The 27,275-nt window shown below is 44.1% G+C and overlaps 1 protein-coding gene across 1 annotated transcript in view; it reads right to left on the reverse strand.

Moving 5' to 3' along the window:
- Positions 1–27,275, reverse strand: part of SLIT3 (slit homolog 3 (Drosophila)) — a gene marked incomplete at its 5' end in the record, with an annotated part of 639,532 nt that overhangs the window by 520,985 nt on the left and 91,272 nt on the right. Inside the window, one exon of the mRNA XM_011947828.1 lies at positions 9,895–9,966. Coding sequence (XP_011803218.1) covers positions 9,895–9,966 — 72 coding nt within the window. The remainder of the gene's footprint in view (positions 1–9,894; positions 9,967–27,275) is intronic.

The following is a 27,275-nucleotide window of genomic DNA, read 5'->3' on the forward strand; positions in this document are numbered from 1 at the left end:
AAGGTTGGTTTGATTTCCTTAAAGGATGGCTTTTCTCACTCTGGTCCACAGCATGACTCTAGGATGATACAAGTATCTTCAGAAAACCATCTTGGAAGGCCCACCAAGTAAACCAGCAAAAACCCTTACCTTCAAACCAAAGAAAATACTAAATCCATGAAATCACTTAAGCCACCCTTCCAAAGAGAAGGAGATTCAAAATGTTTTATGCAGCAACCTATAAGAAACTCATTTTGTGGGATGTTTCACATTCCAGCCCATGGTTTATTCCCCCATATATCCCTGCCAGTAATATCAACCAGATGTGGCAAAGAAGTCTGTGCAGAATTGTAAAAATTACAAGCATATTCTGTAATTCCAAAGCATTGTAAAGTCACAGTTTGGTTTTCTTTCCTTCTTAAAAAAAATTTAAAAACAATTTCCAAGCTGGCAGAATGTACTTCTCAGTACAAGTATTGCCTGATCACGTTAGAAAACTCTTCTGCTGGTCCACAGGGCTGAAGAGACAAAAAACGTAAAACCCAACTCTACCTTTGATAAATCGTAGGGAATTTAGAAAGGTCTACTTGCTAGCATGTATTTAGGTCTATAAATCTTTTTCTTTCAATGTTTCAAGTATTAATATCCTAGATCTCAGATAGGAGCATGTGCTCATATATACTCATAGGAGCATATAAGTTCAAAATATTGAACCATGAAAGCTTCATAAATGTACGATTGTTATCTCTCTCTCATTCAAGATGTGTTTTTGCATAGAAAGAACACCATAAGGTAGGGAAAAAACGCACAGGGAGTAAGAGGGTGAGAAAGTCAGAGAGACCTGGCTTCATTTCTGGGGAGTGAGTGAAACTCAAGCCCAGTTTCATCATCAGTGTAGCAGACCTAAAAACACCTCTCCTGCAGGATTCTTGGGAGGACTGAAGGAGTTGGCATCAACATAAGGTACCTAGCATACATTAGGTGCTCAAAAGATGTTTGGCTCCTTCCTTCAAAATATATAAAATAACAGGGGCTGTATGAGATCGATGTTTCTTAAAGTATGCCCCTAAGTGGCACACAACAAAATCACCTAGGGCGCCTATTTATAAAGTCAAATCCCCTGGTCCACTCCAAATCTAATGAACCAGACTTCCTGGACGTGTGGCCTGGGATACAGCATTTTAACCATCATTTCAAGAGATTTGCTTCTATATGCTAAGTTTGAAAACCAACCATAGCCTAGGTCCTTGCTCTGCTGTGGTCCTAGGCCAGCACGATCACTCGGGAATCTGTTAGAAATGCAGATCCTTAGGTCACACTCCAGACTCACACCATCAGAATTCACATTTTAACAAGATCCTTAGGTGTTCAGATACATACTAAAGTTTCAGAAGCACAGGTCTAGATTGCTATTCCCAGCTCAAAAATTCTGTAATGCAGAATCTACAAGGCCATTTTTAAATGTTAGCCTTGTTGTCAACTCTGTGGTAAGTCCACACGCTTCTATGCTCAGCTGGACACATCCTATTGGAGGAGAGAGACGACACCTCGCAGACCTTCATCCCTGGCACTGGCTTCAGATACTACAGAGAGAATGACACAGCACCCACCATAATCCATTCTCTGTCCACACACAGATTGAAGCAAAACCTGTCTTCAAAAGCACGACAAACCCTGGAATTGATGACATGTGCCATAAGACAAACACAAGGCTGGCCTCACTGCAGCATTCAGCGTTTGGGGGAACAAGGAGAAAAATCAGGAAATGGGGACTCAGTTTGCAAGGACATTTTCCATGAGCTTTGGGTGGTTGTGTCCCTGAAAAACATCACCCAACGTATGAGATGGTGAAGCTGGTCCTGCCATCCCTGGCCTCTGAAATCCAGGCCGGCACACAAGGGAGCAGGTCTCTGCATCCAGCTTCAGGCAGGCGGGCAGTCTCTGAAGCCCCCCACCAGCCCGATGGATTGGTTTTTCTGTCGTGCTATTATCATTTCACCACATCAGATAACAACTCCACTGGAAAATTGGGTAGTATGGTTTTTGTTTTCTCCACTGGTTTTTCACTTTTATAGCACTGTTTCACATCAGTGCAGAGTTTTATAGGGACACATATTGCATGTAGTTATGTTTTAAAGTTTAGTGCTGAATTGGAAGACTAAGGTGGCTGCAAAGGGCTCTGTGAGTAGCAGAAAGCACTACCTAGAGGTGCACGGCTCCAGTCATTCAACAGCTCTGAGCTCATTTAGGGCTTCATAGAGATAAAGGAGCTGGCATTCACTGAATTCGTAACTAGGTGCCTGGCACTTTAGTTACTAACTTCTCAGAAGTACAGTACAGGAATCATGGTTAGGAATGTGGGCTCTGGAGTCAGGCAAGCTTGAGTTTCAACTTTGGCTCAGCCAGTTACTGGCTCTGTGACCTTGAGCAAGCTGTCTAAATCTCTAGGCCTCTGTTTCCGTCTCTTTAAAATGGGGATATCATATCTACCGCTGACATCTGAGAGGGAGTGACAGAATATAGGTGAAACACTTTGCAGAGCACCTGACCCCTAGCAAATACACCACACACATTTGGGAACTGATCAGGGCTGAATTGCCCCTGCTCCCCACCCCCGAAAGGCTTATGTTGAAACCCTAATCCCAATACCTCAGAACATAACCATATTGGAGATCAGGTTGTTAAAGTGGTGATCAAGTTAAAATGAGGCCAGCAGGGTGGAGTCCTAACCCAACATAACTGGTGTCCTCATAAGAAGAGGAGGAGACACCAGGGGTATGCTACCACAGAGGCACAACCACATGAGGCTGCAGCAGGGAAGGTGGCTATCTGCAAACCAAGGAGAGGGGCGCCAGGAGGAACCAATCCAGCCAGCATCTTGATCTTGGACTTCTGTCCTCCAGAACTGTGAGAAAATACATTTCTGTAGTTTAAGCCACTCAGCGTGTGGTATTGTGTGATGGTAGCTGAGCAAGCTATTGTAGGAACTATGATTAGCATTCCTATTGTATAGCTAACCAACACAAGACTGAAAACAGTGAGGTCACTTGCCCAGGGTCACCAGAAGGGGGGATTCAAACCCAGGTTTGTCTGGTTCCCAAGTTTCTGATCCTTGCTTTAATATTGGACTGCCTCAAAGAAACATGAGATCATGGTTCTGAATGCAGCTTCCAATTTGTGTGGGCTTGGAGCATGTACACACAACACCTGTGATAAAAGCAGAAAATGATGAATATGAAGAGGCAGTGTGCACTAGCCGAGATGAGAGTTCAGAGGAGGACTCAGCCCTGGGAAGCAAGTTCCCTGGAAGCTGGAGTCTAGCAGCCTTGAACTAGCAGGCTAGCAGGCGGGGTTTCACCATGTTGCCCAGGCTGAACTTTCCGGTGGGGAATCTGCTCTTCCATGATAACAGCGCCAGTGACTCAGGGCTAAGTTGGCTGGCCACATTGCATATAGTTTTTGGGTGCCTGGGGATTAACTTTCCAAGTCACTTGCAACTCCACTGCCCAAGTGAACGACAGCAGGTTTAGCCTCAGTGGCATTTTTTTTTTTTTTAAAGCTGTCAAATACCTCGTAGAAGGGAATGGAGAATAGATAAGCCCTCCACCTGGCTGCAAGTACAACTGCTTATGCAGCTATGGGTCTTTTGTTTGTTTGTTTTTGAGACAGAGTCTCGCTTTGTCACCAGGCTGGAGCGCAGTGGCGCGATCTCAGCTCACTGCAACCTCTGCCTCCCGGGTTCAAGTGATTCTCCTGCCTCAGCCTCTGAGTAGCTGGGACTACATGGGTGCGCCACCATGCCCTGCTAATTTTGTGTTTTTAGTAGAGACAGGGTTTCACCATGTTGGCCAGGATGGTCTCTATCTCTTGACCTCATGATCCGCCCACCTTGGCCTCCCAAAGTGCTGGGATTATAGGCGTGCGCCACCTCGCCCAGCGGCAGCTGTAAGTTTTAAACCATTACCAAATATGGAACAGACTATTTGAACCTGAATCTGGGATAGGTGGGCCAAAAGGAGCCCCTTGGACTGCTCATCCTTATATGGCAAAGATAAACTTTTTTTTCTTTTTTTTTTTTTTTTTTCTTTTCTTTTTTTTTTAAATTGAGACAGAGTATTACCCAGTCACCCAGGCTGGAGTATAGTGGTACAATCTCAGCTAAGTGCAAGCTCCACCTCCCGGGATCAAGTGATTGATCCTCACCTCGGCCTCCCGAATAGCTGGGGTGACAGGCATACACCACCATGCCTGGCTAATTTTTGAATTTTTAGTAGAGACAAGGTTTTGCCACATTGACCAGGCTTGTCTCAAACTCCTGGCTTCAAGTGATTGGCCCACCTCGGCCTCCCAAAGTGTTGGCATTACAGGTGTGAGCCACCGCTCCTGACTGCAATGATAAATTCTTAAAAAAAATTGTGAACCATGTGTCCCTCAGCCCCCACGAAAGCTCTCTAATCTGGTAAAACACAGAGGGTATATTTTGTTTGTTTGAGATGGAGTCTCACTCTGTCGCCCAAGCTGGTGTGATCTCAGCTCGCTGCAACCTCCGTCTCCAGGGCTCAAGCGATCCCTGCACCTCAGCCTCCCAAGTAGCTGGGACCACAGGTACAGGCCACCATGTCTAGCTATATTTTTGTATTTTTGGTAGAGGCGGAGTTCACCGTGTTGCCCAGGCTGGTCTCGAACTCCTGAGCTCAGGCAATCCGACTGCCTTGGCCTCCCAAACTGCTGGGATAACAGGCATGAGCCACTGCACCCAGCCATGCAGGGGATTTTAATCACTGTTTGCATCTTGCCTTCTGCTCCTTCTAAAGAATTTCTGGCAATATTAACCAGTCAGCCTTTACATAACTAGAAATCCTTCACTGTCTCTCGCATGGGTAGGTTAAAGAAAAACCTGGAAGGGGATGGCAAAGGGAGAAACTAATAGCCTATAGGCCATGCAAGATCATGCTCCATCCTGTCCTCGCTAGATGAAGCCCAGAGAGGCCAAGTAACATGCCCAGGGCCACACAGCTTACAGGTAGAAGAGCCAGCATGACGACCCAGGTCTTCCCACTCCAAGTCCAGTGCTCATCCAACCCTCCTCTAATTTGGAGACTGGACTCCTTCCCTAGGTGCTGCAATGTTTATACCACAGAGTCCAAAGCCCCAGCATATGCACTACTCTCATCAGCTGGCCAGTCAAGGTCAGCCGTGACCATCTTCCATGCAGTATTTACTATGTGCTTTGTTCAATGCCAATTATTTTCCCCCAGATAATTCCTATTTATCCTCACAACAACATGGAGAGGTCATTTCTACCATTGTCTATGTTACTGATGAAGAACCTGGGACAAGAGAGGTTAAGTTACTTGCCAAAGGTTTCGGGACACACAGTGGCCAGTCCCTTAACCCCTTCACTTGACTGCCTCCTCCTGTCCTCTGCTCTGGGTCAGGTGCTGCAGGAGCCTAGAAAGAACAGAGGCCCAGTCTCCACACTTGACCATGATCTATGTCAGGATGTCAGGGGGCAAATATTCACTGAGTGACCCAAGTATGGTAGAGACCTCACTGGGCATTTTGCAGACCACAGCAATATAAGTTCAGGGCACTTCTAAGATCTGGGATTTCTGGGATTCTATGGCTCATGCTCTGTGTGTTTGAACAGCATAAGAGGACAGATACCCCGCTAATACACACATGGGTCAGATGGTACTGGCTGTGAGGATGGGTGAACGGAGGGTAGCCAGCAAAGTCCTAAGGGAAACCCTTGGATATATGACAGGTCCATCACCAATCCTTTTGAGCATAACTTCAGCTGCCCATGGTAGTTAGCATGGCAGTGTGGTATGGCAGAAAACATAAGGAATTGGCAGAGACACAGATGTGTAACTAGTCCTAGTTCCACTGCATCCTACTTATACAACTATGGGTAAGTTAGATACCCTTAAGCTTTAGAAATAGATTTAATAATGATTCTCTTTGCATGATTGTTGTGATGGTTAAGTCTAAGCATTGAGGCAAAGTGCCCAGTACAGTATTGCTTCTTAGATAGATGGGATATATAATATATACATATATATACATATATATATATGCAGTAATATGCAGTAATCTAAACTTTGAGCTTTAATTTCCTCATCTATAAAATGAGAGCATTGATTGAGGCTTAGGCAGGGAACTCCCAGTAGATACAAATGCAGACTCTGGAGTCAGGTTACCCAAATGTGAATCCTGTTTCTGCCACTAAGTAGTTGTCTGATATTGTTCAAATTCTTTAACCTTTCTGTACCTGTTTCACATGTATAGAACAATACTAACCATAGTACCTATCCCACAGAGTTGTCAGGAGAATCAAATGAGTTAATAGACATGAAGTGCTCAGAACAGCATCTGGCACTCAACATGTTTGCTAGCGCTATTACCTATCTGAAAGTGCTATTGTAAGGATCCAAAGTACCCAAAGCAGAGGGAACTGCATATACAGTGGATGCTCAATACACTAGCAGACATCTGTTGTTTTCGCATTTCACGTCCCTTCTTCTGTCTTCTGATAACAGAATTACTCTTTACTGTGGTGAGCCCATTCTCTAAGCAAGTGGGATGAACACAGCTTGATCATCAGAGGACACCATCTCATTAGCAACATTGATTGGCTGGGACATGGGCATATATGACCAAGCTAAGTAATCAGTGTCTACCCTCAGTTCTTTCCAACAGGAACATTGACCAAATCCCTCTTCACCAGGATCTCTGAATTAGTGCATTTTGAGTCTTTTGCATTAGCTCACAAACAAGTCCACGGTTCCAAGGGAGTGAAGGAACAAGAAGAAGATCTAATGACATCAGGAAGACCCTGGATCCAGCTGTTCTTGAAGCCATTCATAACTACTACTGCTCTTCTCAGCTATGTGAATCAATACACTGCCTCTTTGGGCTAAACTAATTTCTGTCACTTGCTAGTGAGTGGTGTTATAGTCACAGCATAGGTTCTCATAAATATTATTTCCCTTTTCATTACTATTCAAAGCCTGTTTTTATTACATGACTATAGACTTTCCAAGAGATATTCTTTGGATAAATACAAAATATTAAGTAGTTTTGCCTGTACGACAAATAAAAAAAGTAGTATCAAGAATTGTTTATCCCACATGGCATACTCTGGCGTAGCCAGCCACATAGAACCCACATTTAGCATGAAAAATGCCTCACTGTGTCTATTGAGATGCAGTGCTCTTTTAAAACAGAGCCAGTGGCATATGTATACACACTCATGATTGCACAGTTATTGATTTCTAATTTGTACCCTGCTTACTTCCGAAAAGGCTCTGGAGTGGCTGACAAAATAAGACAAAGACACAGAGGGCCATTAAGAAAAATCAAAGATCAAGCCTAGAGAGAAAAAGGGATTGCTGATTATAGCCCAAACTTGGGTTAATATAGCTGCTTCAATAAAAAAATTATATTTAGCTCTCAGCTTTTTGGCAGCCATTCAAAGTGTGTCATAATAGGGCACACAGAGAACTGGACATCCTTCATGTCTACAGCTCAACACCCAGAACAGAGGCAATGCTGGAACAGACACCCAGGGAAAACCTTACTGAATGAGTGAGTGAATGAATAAATGAATGAACAGTGGATAAAAGAATCAAAGCTCGCCAAGGGCGCTGTTTCTATCCTTAGGCCTATATCATTCATTTATTCATCTACCCATTCAACCACCACTGACTGAGTGCCTATGTGTGCCAAACTACACCCGGACAGGGACCCAGCAAGAGATGGATACCAAAATGAGTCAAACGTCATCCCTGCCTTCCCAGCTGCAGCTCTCTGACTTGAAGCAAAAGCTCAGCGTAATTGACCTCAATGCTTATCATAACTCCAAGTCTCTTCATGCCTCCCAGAGAAAGGAGATCAGAAACTGAGGTTGTAAAGACAGGAACTGTAGGAGTAATAATAGTTGCCTTGGTGCTTACACCTATAGAGCAAATTAAAAAAAAAACACGCACACCATGATCTCACTGGATACTTACAGTTCCTCTATAAGGTAGGTAAAAGGGAGGACTGGGTATCTTCCTTTACTGATGAAGATATTTAGATACCAAAGGAAAAGTGACTCTCTCAAGCTCTCTCAGGACATGGCAGAGGACATAACTCATAGGTTCCCCATGCCCATGTCCCTGGCTCCCAGAATCTCAGAGACCTGTTATCACCACTTGAACTTCCTACTTTGCCTGGATCAAGACCAACTCTGCAAAAAATGGCCATCACCTGAGAGCCATGGGATGGTTTCTGTGAGCAAGAACCAGCCCACCTGACAACCTACAGCAGCTGGGATGCTCAGACCCCACCCACATAAAGTCGTCCAGCATTCCAGCCTCACAGGTACCTCCCCTTTGCCTTTAAACTGATGCTCATTTCTCAGATGGATAGTATATACTCTGCTGTAGTACTTAGTTAAGAGCAGGTTGAAAGGTGCAATGCAGTACTGGGTGGAGAGATGGTGATTACATGAGCATCTAAGGGCAGAGCTATACAAGGCAGGGGATGTTACAAACCAGGGTGGTTTCTGGTATGCCTATTTGGCACAGCTTATCCAGCTCTTCTGGACCCCCCGGGCTGCTGAACAACATTTCCTCTGCCCCCATGCCCATCCAGGTAGACCCAGACTGGAAGAGTAAAAGGGAGGGTATAGCCTTTCCTACATTTAGCAAAGTCAGCTAGGGTGACTGAGCCAGAGAAATGGGGCACATAGCAAGAGGAGACCCGACAAAGTTCAGAAGGCAAGCAAGACTACTGCATGACTGGAATACCAGACAAACCTTGCCTGTTCTTGTTCCAGCAAAGTGCCCTTTTAAAATAAATTTATGTATATAGTCTGTGTGTGTGTGTGTGTGTGTGGCTGTGTGTATAGACATATATAAATATATATTCCTAATTCAGAACTCCTTCGTAAGTGCACACACGGACATGTGTTTCGTGTTTCCCAATTTATCCCAGAGCCTGGATGCAGTGTTTGGCTGCACAAGTAGGCATTAAATGCAACCATTGGGAATCAGAATGGTGGCCACAACGTTGGAGCCTCCCTGCAATGTTAGAGTCTTCCCAGCCAGGCTGTAAATCTTGCTACCTGACTGCAAAGCCATCCAGGACTGTGTCGCTTCATTCAGAAAGGTGAGCCTTGGGCAATCCAGTACACCCCATGAACTGAGTCACTACCAGCATGATTTCGGGTTCACTGTCAATAATTTAATTAGCACTTGCCTGACATCTGCAATACACGAAGCACAGTCTCCACTGTCACCTGCAACTCCAGCTCCTGGGCTTCCAAACTCTCCCACTGAATAACAGAGGTATCTCCCACTCTCCCCTCTCCTCATTTTACCCTGGACCACTGAAAAGGATAAAGCAAAATTCAACATGCTTCTTCCTTTTCCCACAAAATCATAAACCCCCGGACCCAGGGTACTAGACTGGCAGCGCTAGGAAGCGGGAAAAAGGAAAAGTCAGGAGCTGCCCCAACCAGCAAAGTGATAAGGTTGCCGTGTTTGGTCCAAACTGTTGCCTTCTGAGACCACTGGCAGTCTCGCGTGAATAAACTTATCTCAAACCCCACCTCAGGGAATTTCCCTGAAGTAAGTTCAGACCCACAGTAAATGGAAGCATCTCCTCCCTCCTTGCAAGGCAATTGATCGACTACCACACATCACTAGTCCTCACTGATCACACAAGCCGCCGATGTCTGAGAGAAGGAGCAAGAAGTCAGGCCTGGAAGTGTATGGGGTGGACGTCAGGTCAAAGCCCTGCTCCAAGTCTCTATGTCAGGGCCTAACTCTCAAGCTCCACATGGCATGGCGCTCCACAAACCACATCCTCCACGCCACCAAAGCCAGGCAAGGCACGAGGTAGAGAACACAAGGCAACTCTACTCACAGTCTGGTGAGCTTCGGCGTGCTCTGGAAAAGCAATTCTGGAAGGACTTGGAGCTTATTCTTGTTCAGGCGCCTAAAGAGGAAAGAGAATGGAAGGATGTCAAGGGGACATTAAACCAGATCAAATGTATTCAGATACCACTTTAATCAATCAGTCAATCAATAGGCATTAAGAGACTCTCTACATCTTTCAGTATGGGCTGCTCAACACATGTAAGGTATATTCCCTGTCGGTGGAGCTTAGAGTCAGATTGGGAACGCAAAGCAAAGGTCAGTCAAAAGTAAAAACACAGCAAATGCACTGTGCTGCCACACCTCCATCAGGTGTGATCTTGGACAGACATCACTAATGGATCACAATATTCCTTCCCACGGACCCCAGACAAGACTTTTGAACTTTTCTCGCCATGAGCTCCATGTAGCTATTGCTGAGTGATGGAAATAGTATGTGAAATATGCTCCTAAAAACATAAAGGGGCCAGGCACGGTGGCTCATGCCTGTAATCCCAGCACTTTGAGAGGCTGAGGCAGGCAGATCACGAGGTCAAGAGTTCAAGACCTTCTTGGGCAACATGGTGAAACCCCATTTCTAATAAAAATACAAAAAATTAGCTGGGCATGGTGGTGCATGCCTGTAGTTCCAGCTGCTTGGGAGGCTGAGGCAGGAGAATCGCTTGAACCCAGGAGGCAGAAGTTGCAGTGAGCTGAGATTGTGCCACTGCACTCCAGAGCACTCCAGCCTGGCGACTGAGCAAGACTGTCTCAAAAAAAAAAAAAGAAAGAAAGAAAGAAAGAAAAGAAAAAGAAGAAAAAGAAACCATAAATGAAATATCAGAGGAAATATTCAGGATCCTAAATGGTGATCATGGGAGCAGATAGCAGTTGCTTTAGGAATAGAGAAGAGGGCATGGCAGATCCCCTTGGATTGAGGAACAAAATGGAATTCTGGCCGTCTTGGCTCTGTGGACCAGAGTAGGGTTCCACTGTGAGTTTTGTGGGTCCTTGGCAATTTTGCCTTTGTGGGCTGCTTTCTCCATCAAAAAAATTTTTCATATTACATTTTATAACTATGTTGGTATAAATGCAAATATATTAACATTACATAACATTTCTACCCAAAAGTTCATTTTTGTCTTCCAATATTAGAAGAAATTAAAACATTTTCATGAGCCCCTAATAGTATTGTAGACCCTTATCACCATCCCCACTGGGACTCATGGAGAAGTAGGTGCTGGGTCAGGGACCAAGGTCTGGGCATGAGGTGGGGCTTGTGTCAAAAATCAGCCCAGTAGGGGTGGCTCACATTGGATGTTGGCCAACAGAGCCAATCAGTCTCTCTTAAGCATGGTCAATGCTAAACACCCACAGAAAGGCCACCTGAGTTTTTAAGTGACACAGAGTCACCATTATGATCTCCATGAAGGCTGCTTTCTTGGGAGCGTTAGGCCAAGAGAGAGGCCCTGTTGCGTGCTAGCCCCACGCCCTTCTGCCCTAGTGAAGTGACACAGCCTAGCAAGGGAAATGGGAAGCCACCTAAACCATGGTTAAAGCATACACCCCACAGTCCCCAGAATTCTTCAGAGCCAAAGAGCAGTTCATAGCCTGATGAATTTTTCTACTTAGAGTGAATTGAGTATGTCCTATTACATGGTATAACTATATGATCCCCATCTGAGAGCTAAGCAAACTAAGGAATAGAAAAGGTGAGCTTCTCCCTAGCTCCTGGCCCCAAAGCGCTGGCCCCCTTCCCCTGCCACCAAGCAAACATGCTTCCCTATTTGGGATTTTGCTCCCACTTCCCCCCCCTTTCTTCCTAGGTCTATGGACAACAACTTTAGAGGGATGAGCGACTAGAAGGAGGTCAAGCAGGACAAAGCATGGGAGAGAGAAGCATTGAAGACTTCACATAATAAGCTCACTGTCAAGAGGGTGCTACTCAGTCTGACAGCCACGCAGTGAGTGGGTAAGCATTGGGCAGGGATGCCATTCACGAGACTCCTGATTAGGAGGAGGCAAGGAGGAAAGGTTGGAAAGTTGGATAAGATAAGCTCTAATTCCCTGGCCACCTCTGGGGCATCCTGACTCTTGTTTTGTTTTGCTCGAGATGGAGTCTCACTCTGTTGCCCAGGCTGGAGTGCAATGGTGCAATCTCGGCTCACTGCAACCTCCACCTCCCAGGTTCAAGTGATTCCCCTACCTCCGCCTCCCCAGTAGCTGAGATCACAGGCACACACCACCACGCATGGCTAATTTTTGTATTTTTAGTAGAGACAGGTTTCACCATGTTGGCCAGGCTGTTCTCAAACTTCTGACCACAAGTGATCTGCCCGCCTCAGCCTCCCAAAGTGCTGGAATTACAGGAGTTAGCCACCATACCCGGCTGAGGGCAGTCTGACTCCTAGCCCAGTGCTTTCTCTTTATTTTTTAAAAATTGCTGTAAAATCACATATCATGAGATTTATCTTCTTAGCAATAAAAAAACTGTACACTAAAAGTGTAGTTAGTTCAGTAGTGTTGAGTATATTTACATCATTGAGCAACTAATCTCCAGAACTTTTTCATCTTGCAAAACTGAAACTCTGTCCCTGTTGAACAACAACTCCCTGTCTCTCCTTCTCCCAGCCCCTGGCAACCACCGTTCCACTGTCTGTCTCTGATTTTGCCTGGTGCTCTTCGACCACTGCCAGTATCTGCTTTTTGTGTGTTCCTGCCACTAAAGTAGAAAAAAAAAAGTGGGGAACTCTGGGAAGAGCAGGATGAGGCAATATCTATTTTTATGTTTTGAGTAGTTCCTATGTTCTCAGTGATAACAGGTGGAAGCCATTGGAACTGGAGAAGGCTTGATGTGATGTCTTTGGGATTCACTGGGGCTGGGCACAGGTCTGGCTATATTGTGCTCTTGTTGTGAGATCTGAGGCAAGCTATCTAGCCCTTTGGACCTCAGTTTCGGATCTGCAAAATGGGTTACGGTGAGTCTTAAATGACACAGTGTCTATGCAAGTGTTCAGCACTGCAATAAGAGCTTGGCAACAGTGATGATAATGGTGCTGACTGAGTTCTACATGCGTGTCAAACGCCATGCCACGTGCTACACAGGCAGGATCTCAACTGCAGCAGTGCTCACGGTAGGTGTCATTAATCCTGTCTCATACAGAATGAACCTGAAGCCTGGGGAGGTCAAGCCATCCCCAAGGCCACAGTGTCAGGAAGTGGTAGTGGGAGGATTTGCACCCAGTTGGTCAGACTCCAGAGCTCTAGTTCTGAACCACCATGTTACTCGAAGCCTTTCAATAAATAACAGCTCCCTATCCCTTTCCCTTTCTTAATTTTTCTGTTTCTTTTCATCCACGGTTGCCACTTCTTGCAACCCATCCAAGGCAATGAACCACTCTGTGTACACTGGCCTCCCTGAGAAGGAACTCTCTTGGAGGTCCCCAAGGCAAGAACTGGGTCTCTATGTGGGTCTCTCTGGACCCACCCTCTATTGTCACAGCTGTACAAGCCTTATAAGAGTTACATTCAGAGAACCAACACTCCAGTCTAGGCAAAAATCCTAAAACCCAGCCTGCCGCTGTCTGCAGTGAGTAGGGTGTTCAGTTTGCTGAAAACCCTAAACCAGAGTTGAAGCTAAAAATAAAACCAGCTTGGCTCCAAGGCTCCTGGAAGGGAAGGAATCATTTTATTTTTTGCCGGTATTTGTGGCTGGACAAAAATAAAAATATAACCAAATTTAGTCAATTGTGCGCTGCCCACTGCTTCATAAACCCTGAATGAGGATTCTGGGGCAGATGGGTGGGGCTCTGCTCCCAAAAGCCTTGGGACCTTTCCACTTGAGCTTGGGCAGGTCACCTCCTGGTTCCCAATATCAGAAGGAGCTAGATACTGTATTTCCAGGTAATTCCAGGATCTTTTCATATTTACTGAGTGAACAGCCCAGCCTGGAAAGTCTTCCTTGAAAAGGTGATGAAAACGCTTCCCATGTGGCCACTATGAAAGCAGCCCCTGAACAGGAAAATGAACAGAATGAGACTTGCTGTTCTCCTGATAAACAGGTAAGTGCTGGGTGCAGACAGTGGCTATTGGCCACGGTGCACTCATGCCATCTGCTGTTCTGTTACTCTGGGCCCAGAGGTGGAGATCTCCTGCCATAGTTCAAGCTGGAAGTAAACCCACGATTACTGAATGGAGAACAGGACTGAATGCGACTCATATGAGGACAGAACTGAAAAAGTCACCAAACGAGATGTGGGCCAGGGCAATGACAGGATAAGGCCTTCCTAGGTATTCCCTCTCCCGCTAAGATCAAAACTCCTTCTCAGCCTTCCTAATACAACCATGGGGAGCACAAAGGTTAAAAAAAAACCAACTGGCTACTGAGTTGCAAAGTCACACTGATTTTTCAGCCAGAACTGAGAAGCACCAAGAAATAGGCCCTTGTCTTTGTGGAACCACTAAAGGCCTTTCTGGATGTACCTGGGTGTAAGATATAATTAGAAATTTTTGCCACTTCATTGAATTCATCCATGTATCCATTCAACCATTCATCCATCCAACTGTTAATTTATCTGTACATCCAACCACCATCCATCTATTCAACAACCCATCTACCCAAGCATTCATTCACTCATCCATCCAACCACCATTTACCCATCCATCCATTCTTTAATTTCTCCAGTCATTTTTTCAATATGAACACACAAAAATGAATAAGATACAGTCCCTTCTTTTAAAAATGTCATATGCTTACTGTAGAAGACAGATCTGAAAACAAAAAATTGCCATGATCTTGAAAGCAAAGGTGTCGTGGGAACACAGTGAAGCAGCAGCTAATCCAGTCCTTGTTAAAAAGACTTCCCAAGGAAGACGGTTTTGAGTTTAGTTTTAAAGGATGACTAGGACTCCTTAGGAGATGGAGATGGAGAGTTCTAGACTGAGAGAGCAGTACATGCTCTGTACTCCATGGAGGGCCAGGAGACAGAAGAGCATTTGGGAAGCAGGCTGGCATTGCTGGAACGCAGAGGTGACCTGCCAACACAAGTGATGAAGGTGTACAACTAGGCAGCAGTTATACCACAAGGGGCCTTTTTATCCATAATAAAGAATTTGGGCTTGGCTTTTTACAGATAGTAAGAGGGAGACAGAGAAAGGGTTTGAGCAAGGGAGTGATACTCTGGTTTGAATTTTACAAAAGTTCTCCTGGCCAGGTGCGGTGGCTCACGCCTATAATCCCAGCACTTTGGGAGGCCAAGGTGGGCAGATCACAAGGTCAGAAGCTTGAGACCAGCCTGGCCAACATGGTGAAACCCCATCTCTACTAAAAATATAAAAATTAGGTGGGCATGGTGGTGCACATCTGTAATCCCAGCTACTTGGGAGGCTGAGGCAGGAGAATCACTTGAACCTGGGAGGCAGAGGTTGCAGTGAGCTGAGATCACGCCATTGCACTCCAGCCTGGTGACAGAGCAAGACTCTGACTCAAAAAATATATATATACACACGCACACACACACACACACACACACACACACACACACACACACACACATCTCCTGAGTAGCAGTAAGCTCGGTTTGGAAGAGGGTGAAATCGGAAGCAGGAAAACCAGCTCACAGGGTTCTTGGGTAACCAGTGTCTCTGTGTGAAGACTTGGTTAAGGATAACAGTGTGGCTGAAGTGTAGGAGAGAGAGGTGAGTACAATCGACTGGGTTTTGTGACAGGATGTACCTGAGGATTGAGGGAGTTACAGAAGTACAGGTATGAAAAGTGGCTCCAGGTTGAGTAACTGATCAGTCAAATTACCAATCCCTAATGAAAGGAACAGAGAAGGGAGGAACACTGTGTGGAAGGTGGTGTGTTTAGATTCAGGATTTCTGCAACACTGAAATCTCTCAAATATGTTTTGACAACTAATAGCAGTAGCTAGTAATAACACTAAAACCATGAGCCAGGCATTGTACTGAGCACTTTACTTGCATTATCTCATTTAATCTCCATGGAAACACTCAGAGGGCCAGCACTCTTAGCATCCCTATATTTAGGAAATACCGGCCTAAGAAGGTTAAGAACTTGCCCAAAGTCAAGCTTGACCAATGTGATAGTTGGTGGGACTTGAACCCAGGTGCCTGCTGCTAAGCCTGTGCTCTTACCTACTATGTGTAGTGAGAATTCTTAATTTAGCCCTTCATTATAAACTGTCTTATCACCTAAGTTTCAAAGGCTAAAACTGGGAAATACAACTAAAAATTCCTTTGTGTCCCAACAGTAGCCAACACAGCATCAGGCACACAAAGAACCTTCCAGAAGGGCTTGCTGAATTTCGTGAATAAACCAAAAGGTAGGAAAGGCCAGCTAGGGGAGCCTGATGAATCAATAACACTGCTGAGCTGGGAAGTCACACTGTATGGGGGTAAACAGGGCTCCCAGAGCGCCTGCCTGAGTCTATCTTCATCCTTCAGAAACTTCTTAGAGACTCGGCTTTCAGAGGTATCAACTTCACTGACAAGCAAAGCGAGCAGCGGGAAGGGCTCACTACTTCCCCTCCTTCAGGAAACGGAAGGGGTGAGGGGCCACCAGGGCCTGGGCATGGCCCACTGCTTCTAAGTCCCCTTCTCGCCTCAGGGAGGTGTGGGATCTCAGCTGCCCAATCAGGCCTGAGGGAGGAAGAAAGTCAAAGTATGCTAATCCCTACAGGTCACCAGGACTGCTTGCTTTAGTAATGAACTCAATTTGATTGTTTCCCCTTCCCCAGGCAGCTTCTTAGGCAGCCTGAATTCTTTCTCAGTCTATTGGTACTTTCAGAAACACTCACATGTCTCAACAACAAGAACCCAAGCAGTTTTGTTATCTAGAGCAGAAGCTCCATGCCACTCCCAATGCAGAGAGGGAGAGAGACAATGCTTCCTGCCAGCTGCTGCTCCAGGCCAGCAAGCCCCAGGGATGATGACTACAGGCTCCAGGCAAGGGCAGAACCAAACTTCACAGGCCTCAAACATCAGTTCAGAGATGACATCATCAACTATGAAGATGTACAGATGTCAGTATAAATCACGGGCAAAAAACTTGAACTGTGGAGAGTCAAAAGAGCAGAGATCCTTGATGTGGGGCTGTTCCAACTTGTTGTTTGCTCTAGTCACTGAAGGCCTCTTACTTGCTTGGTTTCCTCACCTGTCTAATAGCCAGTTTGGACTTTTTTTCCTGCTATGCAAATTTTCATAATGCAAACTGGATCTAATCTGAGCAATTCAATAAGGAAGATAATTTGTAATGGTTGTTGGTTTATACCAGTGTCATGGTTAGGAATGGCCCCCACATGTGAGGCAGGAAAGCCTAATGGCTTACAGACTCAATACCCACGGCCATTTTAGTTGAATGATGTTATTCTTTACTTTTGTGGCTTCCCTTTTTTGGAGGGACAAGCAGCTTCATTAAGATATAATAGAGCTTCCTTACACTAAGTGTGGACCAACCCACAATTTATTTTGATGGCTTAGCTGCGAGTTGACCTGAGATTTGTCTTCCATGGTATTCAGTATTTGCTCAATGACATTTAGGCTGGCTTATACTAGCTTTGAAAATCTGTTATTTTTTAGTTTGTAAGTTCTGAAAGTCCTAATAGCAATTAAAAACCCCTTTATTTTTGACATTTCTGTAGGATAAATAATTTTGTGGTCATATTCTAAAATTCTGATCCCTACACAGTTTTTTTTCCCTCATTGAAGTTGTTTGCAAAAACCCTTTTAAAAAATAACCTAAAGATTATTTTAGGAACACAATTATTCTGTAATAGCAAAACATGTACCTCATGGGATATCTGAGAGGGCTGAATGGTTTAACATCTGTAAAGGGCTTTGCAATGTTTCTCAAGGGCTCAATAAGTGGTAGCTGTTACAGCTACTGTTATTATCATTATAATCATCCCTAGATGTCCCAAGAGGTTGGAAATTCAGGAGATTTATTTCTCCTTCGTAGATGACCATATTGGTCAGCAAGGCAATAACAAACGAACTCCAAAATCTCAGTGGGTTAACACAATAAACACTTATTCCACACTCACATAAAGGGCTTGTTCCATGTGGTATGGTACCTTAGAGAAAATGTGGCCTCCAAAGCTGCTGTGCTAGGGGAAGAGAGGGAAGGAAGAAGTACATCAGCTCTTAACTCTCTTGACCCAGCAGTGACTCATACCGTTTCTCACATGATTGGCCAGAACTAGTCACATGGCACAAACCTAGCTGCAAAGGAAGCTGGGAAATCTACAGGAACACTTGGATATTTGGTTGAGGACTATCTTAACAAGCAGTATGCCTTAAGCATCAAAACAGCAAAGATCTCTTTATCAACCAGGCACAGTGGCTCATGCCTACAGTCCTAGCACTTTGGGAGGCCAAAGTGGGAGGATTGCTTGGGTCCAGAAGCTTGAGACCATCCTGGGAAATATAGTGAAACCTCATCTCTACAAAAAATCCAAAAAATTTGCTGAGCATGGTACCACACACCTATAATCTCAGCTACTCAGGAGGCTGGGTGGGAGGATTGCTTAAGCCTGGGAGGTGGAGGTTGCAGTGAGCCAAGATCATGCCATTGCACTCTAGCCTATGCAACAGAGAAAGATCCTGTCTCAAAAATAAATAAATAAAATAAAATAAATCAAAAAATCTTTGTCCTTGTCCATCTATCCATCCTTCCTTCCTTTTTTATGTTCACATAGGGCACTTACTACTATGAGCTAAGTGTTGTGTTAGGTGTTTTATCTGTATTATCTCACTTCATCCTTAAAGCAACTCTTGAAGCAGACACTGTTATGGTCATTAAGATAAGGAAACTGAGGTACAGCAAGGTTATGTAGCTTTTCCAAAATCACACAGCCCAAACTTAACGCTTGAACAGAGGTCTCTTGGACACTAAGAAACCTGTGATTTTAACCCCCTTGCCATTCTGCTTCTCTAACTTTTTGGAGCTTGGTTGACAAAAGGCTGCCCAATAATCCCAGGGGGGAGGATAGAAACAAGGAATATTTGCTGGCCCTGCCTCTCTGGTTTCAGAAGAAGGCTGTGAGAGTCTCAGGAAATCCCTGCCCTATTTATGTGGTTCTAGAGAACTCTGGGGACTTGGTCAGGATCACATCCTATTGAGATCCACCTCAGGACTCAGTATGAAAAGAAAACAAGCACAAACCCCCCCCCAACCCCCCAAAACACACATACCAAACAACCTCTTTTGACCTTTCCTGTACCTCACATTGGATTACTTTTTCTTCAACGACATGACTGTTAGGGAAATGTAGGGTACATAATGGTCTGAGCCTGCCTTGCCTCTGACCCCTGCCCTGGCTACTTCCACATGCCCCTGATGCCCAAATGCCCCTGCATCCAGAAGACCTTGATTTCAAGAGAAAAGAACGGGGTGAGGGAGAAGATGGACAAGAGTCCTATCTACGCAGTGGTGGAAAATCACTGGCTCTGCAGAGAGTGGGCCAGAAGGCACTGTGAGTCCTCTAGTTCCAGGATGGCTGACCCACAGGCCTAAGTAATTTTTGCCTAGAACAATGCAGGAGAACCCCAGAGGCCGTAGCCAACATGTTGCTTTATACAGGACTAAAGTCAAGGTCATGGGTCTCTGGGGATCCCCAGAAGATTGTACATGGGTATATATTAGTACACTGAGGGCTCAGACTCCAAGAAAACATATCTAGGGTGGAAGAAAGCACACATTTATGTGTGCATGTGAATGTGCACACACACACACACACACACACACAGAGAGCAGATAAAAATATACATGCAACTTAATAGTCATTTATAACTTCAGAGCTGGCCAGACCCATTTCAGGCAGTCAGACCACTTGGCAATCACCAAAGCTCTATCCCTATAGTGACCTCTTCCCCACAACATCTCATAATGGGGCCAAAAAGGCAGACAACTCCCCAAATTCAAGAATCACTCCTGGATCTCTTTTGAGATTTTCTACTCTTGCAGCTTTCCCCAGATCAGAGTTGTTGCACATGCTCTTCCCTTCTCTGGGAATGCTCTTTACCCTGCTACCAGGATAACAGCCGCAGAGGTGTTAAGAAGTAGTCAAATTCTATAAATAATTTGAGGGTAGAGCAGACAGGATTTGCTGATGGATTGGAGGCAAGGCAAGAGACAGAAGGAGAGTCAAGGATGAGGCTGATATTTGTGCATCTAAAACTTTGAAACTACTGTTACCCGAGATGGGGAAGACTGTGGGTAGAGCAGGGGGTGGGGGGCAGATTTGGATATGTTAAATTTGACATGCCTACAAATATTCCCAATTATAGATGCCCAACAGATGATGGGATATACTAATATGGGGCACTCAGGGATAAGACCAAGATAGAGAGATGTAGGTGGTAATTTAAAGTCATGAACCTGGATGTGGTTACCATGGGAGATGAAGATAAGGCAAGAGGAGTGTGGACTGAGTTCTGGGCTACACCATCCAGAGCGAGGAGGAAACAGCCCCCAGTGTGGTGGGGGAGAAGCAAGAGAGAGCAGAGTTGTGAAGGCCAAGTGAAGGGAGAGTTTCAAGGAAGGAGGGGGGTAGGGAGGGAGGGAGGAATTGGTTAGCCAACTTCTGCTGAGACACAGAGAAAGATGAGGATAACATTGGGTTTAGCAATGAAGAGCCCACTGGTGACCCTGCAAAGAGCTGCTTGGTCCAAAGATGGGCATGACTTATTAGCAGGAGTGGTTCAAAAAAGAATGGGGGAAAATAAAAAGGAACAATGATGTTGAGACATCTGAAATAAAGGAGGAGAGAAAATGGGTTGATAGCTAGGAGAGAATGTGGTCAAGTGGGGATTTATCATTTATTTAAGATGAAGGAAATTGTGACATGCTTCAGTGCTGATGAGAATGACATAGAAGAGAGGCACATTGATGATTTAGGGGAGGTAGGAGAAAAATTTGAGAGTGAAGCTCCTGAACAGGCAACAGAGGTAATTCCAGTGTACAGGGATGGCAGTGGCCTTTGGCAGGGTTAGAGATGGGTCCCTGTGGCAACAGCAGGAAGGCAGAAGTCAGGGGACAGGGGGTGGCAGATGTGGTGGTGGGTGTCTGTGGAAGGTCTCTTCTGACCACTTCTGTTTCCTCAGTGAAAAACAAAGCCAGATTCTCAGTAGAGGCCAGGGAGAAAGGAGGAGAGGTATGATGACTGAGAAGGAAAGGTGAGACATCGCTGTTTAGGAAAGGCTGGAGGGTTACCAGGTGGCAGCCAATGCCCATTTGAGGTTAGCGATCATGAGCTGTGAGTGAGATTCGTCCACAGAAGCATGTGTTTTTCTTCAGCAACATTCAAGTCCCCTGGGTGAGAGGGTGCAAACAATAGAAGACTGAATTCAGCCAAGGTTAGGGTGTTTCCAGGCAACTATGATGGAGGAAGACAGGGGCTCAGGAGCTGAGGGAATGTGCTTAGAGTAATTATGAAAATGAGCCATGAAATCTATGCTGAGTAATGAGGGAGGGGGCCTCACTAAGCAGGTAAGGGATGGTGACAAGTGACAAAATCTATGAATTATACGCCTCTGCAGGGTCTAAGAACTCTTGGACAGGGCATGGGGCTGGGGCTTACTTAGGAAGGCCGTACTATATAATTCTAGCTCTACCCTAGAGCTATGCAACTTCATGTAAACCACAGCCCTGGTTTCCTCCATCAACAGAATCAGTGGGTTGGATGAGATGAGTCCTAAGATGACCTATTCTATTCTCCTTATTCTGAGAGCTGGATAGAATATTTGAATTTCAAGTCCGGTTCTTAATGTACTGCACAGCCTTAGGATTTAATATCCCTATGCCTTGGTTTCTTTACATGAACATGGGCAAAATGATACCTACCAGAATATCCATTCAAATGTGTGTGCCATGAGAAGAAAGATTTTTATCTGTTTTGTTCACTGCCACTTGAGCCTGGCAACTAGTAGGTGCTCAATAAATACTTATTGGTTAGTTGGTTGGTTCACTGGTTGGTTGAATGACTAAATGAGTGAATATCTACTCCACTTATCTCACAGAATTACTGAGGAACAGATGAGCCAAAGAGGGCAAACTTTGTGAAGAATTGAAAGTGCTATGAGTTGTGTGCTGCTGCCCAAGACCTCTGTGCTGGCTTTCACTTCAGCTGTTAAAACCAGAGGACTTCATTAGGCACCTTCTAGAGTATCACAACCAGGTTACTGAACAGTCACAACACAATAGCACAAATCAAACACTTGGACCCATACTGCTTGAAAGAGGGTCCTGAGAGTTTGGAGCAAGAGGCTCATGCCAGCAGTTTTGTGCAGTAGGGTGAGGGAAGCAGAGGCAGCTTCAGATCAGAGTGAAGCCAGAGTCAGGGCGAGCGTCCTTACACCAGCTGAGGCATTCACATAAGGTTTCTGTATCACAAGAGTGAGGGGTGCTATTAATAAAAGGAAAAAGTGAATGGCCCCCAAACTCTAACTTTCTCTTTTCCATGCTGCCTGGGAATAAATATGGAAGAGCTATGTTGGGGGCAGGGAAGAGCGACTGAGAATGTGTTAGCCTCATTCTGCAAAAGCACACTCCATCAAGATATTAAGCAGGCCTTGAGTAGCCTATGGTTAATATCTACTCATTTTTACTAGGAATTAAGAGAAAAATACTTCAGGCAGTTCTTAGGATTTTTCTCCCTTTTTAAGACCCCCAAAACAATGCAGCAAAGCTGGTTCTAAATCAGATGGCATGAGCACAGTCCACCACAGATTCTCCATGTTCTCTCTGGGTTATTCTAGGCCTTTCGTCTGGGTCTCCAACCCCTTCGACCCACAGGTAGGAAACTGACAGATGCAAATTGAAATAGAAATACTCTAGCTAGTAGATGTCAGAGAGGGCAGGTGCAACTCAGCACAAATTTTCTGGAAGTGTGCTGTTTAAAATGATCCTGTTTGAACCCATTGGCCTTTTCTTTTGTTCTGAGTTAGTTCAAAGTGACAAAAGAAGTCCTGACAGTAAAAGATTCAAACATTCCTAGTTTGTGAATGATGAATTTCTCTTTCGTTTTTATTCTCAACATTTGAAATCTGCAAGATCTGTTAATGATGGTGTGCCTCTCTGTGTGTTTATCTAGGCATTTACATCTATATTTACATATCCAGCAACAACAAAAAAAGTTCTTTTAAGTCTTTTCTGGCATAAACCAAAGAACGTAGAGTAATCATCTGTGACCAATTCTCATCTATAACTAATTAGAATTTTTATTTTCTCATAGCATTTCCTCCGATTCAGGTCCAAGGTTTTTTTGTTATTATTTTTTCCTAGAAAAGGAAGATACCTGAATATGAGAACTATAGGATGGAAAGTGAGCTGGGTAAAAGGGGGAAAGGGGCACTTTTCAGATTGTATTGTCACTTCGATCTGATTGAATCTTTTCCTTATTCCTTTATTTTTTTTAATGTTTTTCCAGCATGGGAAGGATTTCTTAACCCTCTGGCTATTGCATTTGAACTGAAGTCTGCAGAAATAGTTTAAGAGCCCCCGCTTACCTCGCTCACTCCCACCTCAGGCGAGCAGTTCCACATCCCAACCACAGCTTTGAGATCCCATCCAAACTTGCTGACGTCTCAAACTGAATCCCAGATGTTCACTTAGCGAAAAATAAATGAATGGCCCAAGCCGTGGACTGAAGCAGGGACCCTCACAAATAGATTCCAGGTGTTTTGGCCTCTGGACCACTTTCTCTCTCTGTTTCACACACACACACACACACACACACACACACACACACACACACACGGCACCAATTCCATCCTGAAAAGAATTCAACATCATCTCCAAGTTAGAGCCAGTATAGGATGAACAGAGGTAGTTACCTAACACAAATAACATATTTTCAATTGTGGATGAAGGCAAAGAGCTCCACATTTACACTCCTTCAATTATACTACTCCTCACATTACACTACTGCCTTCAATAATCAAAATCATGATGTGTGTGATGTTCAAACTCATCTTAGGCTTAAAAGAACTAAGAATGGCTAAATGATCTGAATTATCATCACTGTTCATTATCCATCTTAGCTGCCTTCTTGTGTTCCCCTGTGCTATGGTCCAAATGTTTGTGTCCTTCCCCCACTAAAATTCACATTCAAAATTCAACCACTGAGATGATGGTATTTGGAGGTGGGACCTTTGGGCAGTGATTAGGCCATGAGGGTGGAGCCCTCATGAATGGGATTAGTGCTTCCTTGCATCTCCCACAATGTGAGCACATAAGCTAGAAGGCGCCATCTATGACCAGAAAGTGAGTCCTCACCAGACACCGAGTATGCTGGCACCTTCTTTGATCTTGGACTTCCCATTATATATAAGCCACCCAGAGTATGCTATTTTGTTATAGCAGTTGGAATGGACTAAGACTACACAATTCTTATGTCAAATTTAACAAGCACCTACTGTTTGCTTACCTTGGGGCAAACAGGGAAGAAAAAAAAAGAAAAGGAAAGATCTGCCTCAAATCATAGTAGTGTTTTGAAACATCAAAATTCCAGTTGCTGGCTTATAAATTAAGAAATTCATATTCTGTGAAGAAAGTCAATGGGTAGCCTGATGGCAATAGCATTGAATCTATATGTTATTACTTTGGGCAGTATGGCCATTTTCACGATATTGATTCTTCCTATCTATGAGCATGGAATGTTTTTCTATTTGCGTCCTCTCTTATTTCCTTCAGCAGTGGTTTGTAGTTCTCCTTGCAGAGGTCCTTCACATTCCTTGTTAGTGGTATTCCTGGATATTTTATTCTCTTGGTTGTAGTTGTGAATGGGAGTTCACTACTTTAAATTTCATATGGAACCCAAAAAAGAGCCTGTATATCTAAGAAAATCATAAGCAAAGAGAACAAACCTGGAGGCATCATGCTACCTGACTTGAAACTACACTAATAGGCTACAGTAACCAAAACAGCATGGTACTGGTACCAAAACAGATATACAGACCAATGGAAAAGAACAGGGGCCTCAGAAATAACTCCACACATCTACAACCATCTGAGCTTTGACAAACCTAACAAAAACAAATAATAGGGAAAGGATTCCCTATTTAATAAGTGGTGTTGGGAAAACTGGCTAGCCACATGCAGAAAACTGAAAGTGGACCTCTTCCTTATACCTTAGACAAAAATTAAGATGGATTAGAAACCTAAAATTTAAGATGGATTAAAGACTTAAATGTCAGCCCTAAAACCATAAAAACCCTACAAGAAAACCTAGGCAATACCATTCAGGACATAGGCATGGGCAAAGACTTCATGACTAAAACACCAAAAGCAATGGCAACAAAAGCCAAAATTGACAAATGGAATCTCATCAAACTAAAGAGCTTCTGTACAGCAAAAGAAACTATTATCAGAGTGAACAGGCAACCTACAGAATGGGAGAAAATTTTTACAATCTATCCATCTGACAAAGGGCTAATATTCAGAATCTACAAAGAACTTAAATTTACAAGAAGAAAACATACAACCCCATCAAAAAGTGGGTGAAGGATATGGACAGATGCTTCTCAAAAGAAGACATTTATGCAGCCAACAAACATGAAAAAAAGCTCATCATCACTGGTCATTAGAGAAATGCAAATCAAAACCACAATGAGATACCATCTCACACCACTTAGAATGGCGATCATTAAAAAGTCAGGAAACTATAGATGCTAGAAAGGATGTGGAGAAACAGGAACACTTTTACACTGTTGGTGGGAGAGTAAATTAGTTCCACTATTGTGGAAGACAGTGTGGCGATTCCTCAAGGATCTAGAACCAGAAATACCATTTGACTTAGCAATCCCATTACTGGGTATACACCCAAAGAATCATAAATCATTCAACTATAAAGACACATGCACACAAATGTTTATTGTGGCACTATTCACAATAGCAAAGACTTGGAATCAACCCACATGCCCATCAATGGTACACTGGATAAAGAAAATGTGGCATATATGCTACATGTGGAATACTATGCAGCCATAGAAAAGGATGAATTCATGTCCTTTGCAGGGACATGGATGAAGCTGGAAACCATCATTTTCAGCAAGCTAACCCAGGAACAGAAAACCAAGCACCACATGTTCTCACTCATAATTGGGAGTAGAACAACGAGAACACATGGACATAGCAAAGGCAACCTCACACGCCAGGGCCTGTCAGGGGTAGGGGGCAATGGGAGGGAAAGCATTAGGAGAAATACCTAATGTAGAAGATGGGTTGATGGGTGCAGCAAACCACCATGGCACATGTATACCTATGTAACAAATTTGCATGTTTTGCACATGTATACCAGAACTTAAAGTATAATAAAAAATAAATTATAAAATTCAATGTTTACTAAGTGTCTATTCTGTGTCATACTCTGAGATACAAAATTCAGTAAGACCTCCTCCTTAAGGAACTTGCAATCTAGCAGGGGAGTAAGATAAGCAAGATAAGCCCCTCAGCGCCTTGTGAACATGTGATGTGTGCCACAAAACACAGAAGTTGTGGGAGAAATCTTTATGGCAAATAGCTACCCATGGCACTACACAGTGAGGGGTGCATCATGACCCAGGCAATGGACATAGAGAGAGATTAGAGGTAAGACCAGACAGGTAGGATGAAGGTATAGGGCCTTGTGGGAAGCCAGTGGGTTCCAAAATGCAGTTGTCCATTCTCTCAAGATTTCAGAGGGCAAATAAATGAACAAAAAAATTTTATTTGCATTATATTTTTTATGTTTTTACAAAAATGCATAACTCTCTCACGGTCATTATTTAAGAGAGGCCAAGGAAAAAGAAAGGAAGTTGACTTAAAGTCAAATTAAAGAAAATAATTTGAGTAAAGGTGTCACATGAACTGACAAAAAACATGAAGAAGGTATAGAATGCACTGGCATTTGGAAAATGCTGTGTTGCTCAGGAGCTGGTCACTGAAGTTTCCTGGGAAGGACTGGCATGAAGAAAGTCAGCTAGTAGCAAGAGAACTTGGGTAGTGGTATGCAGAATGTGTTGGGTGGTGGGGGTGAAACTGGAGTTGAACACGATGAAGATCATTGTGTGAATCAAAGGGGACCAGAGGTAAGAATGAATGAATGAAAGTAAGAGGAGAAACAGGAGGAGACAAGGCAAAACTTAGTGGCAAACGGGATGAAGACAGTTAGAATAGAGACAGGGTGTGGAGACTGGTTCACTGTTTCCAATTCTACTCTAGTAGAATTATACACCCAATGATTTGGCTGTGTGATTTTGCAGTATCTCCCATTAAAGTCAGAAGTATATATTTCCTTGCTCCATTGATGTTGGGTGTGGCCATGTAACTTGATTTGGTCAACAGAAGGTTGGTGAGTGTGATGTGAGCAGAGATTTTAAATGTGCTTGTGT

This window comes from Colobus angolensis, unplaced genomic scaffold (genome assembly GCF_000951035.1).
Source record: "Colobus angolensis palliatus isolate OR3802 unplaced genomic scaffold, Cang.pa_1.0 Scaffold27, whole genome shotgun sequence".
NCBI classification, from domain to species: domain Eukaryota; kingdom Metazoa; phylum Chordata; class Mammalia; order Primates; family Cercopithecidae; genus Colobus; species Colobus angolensis.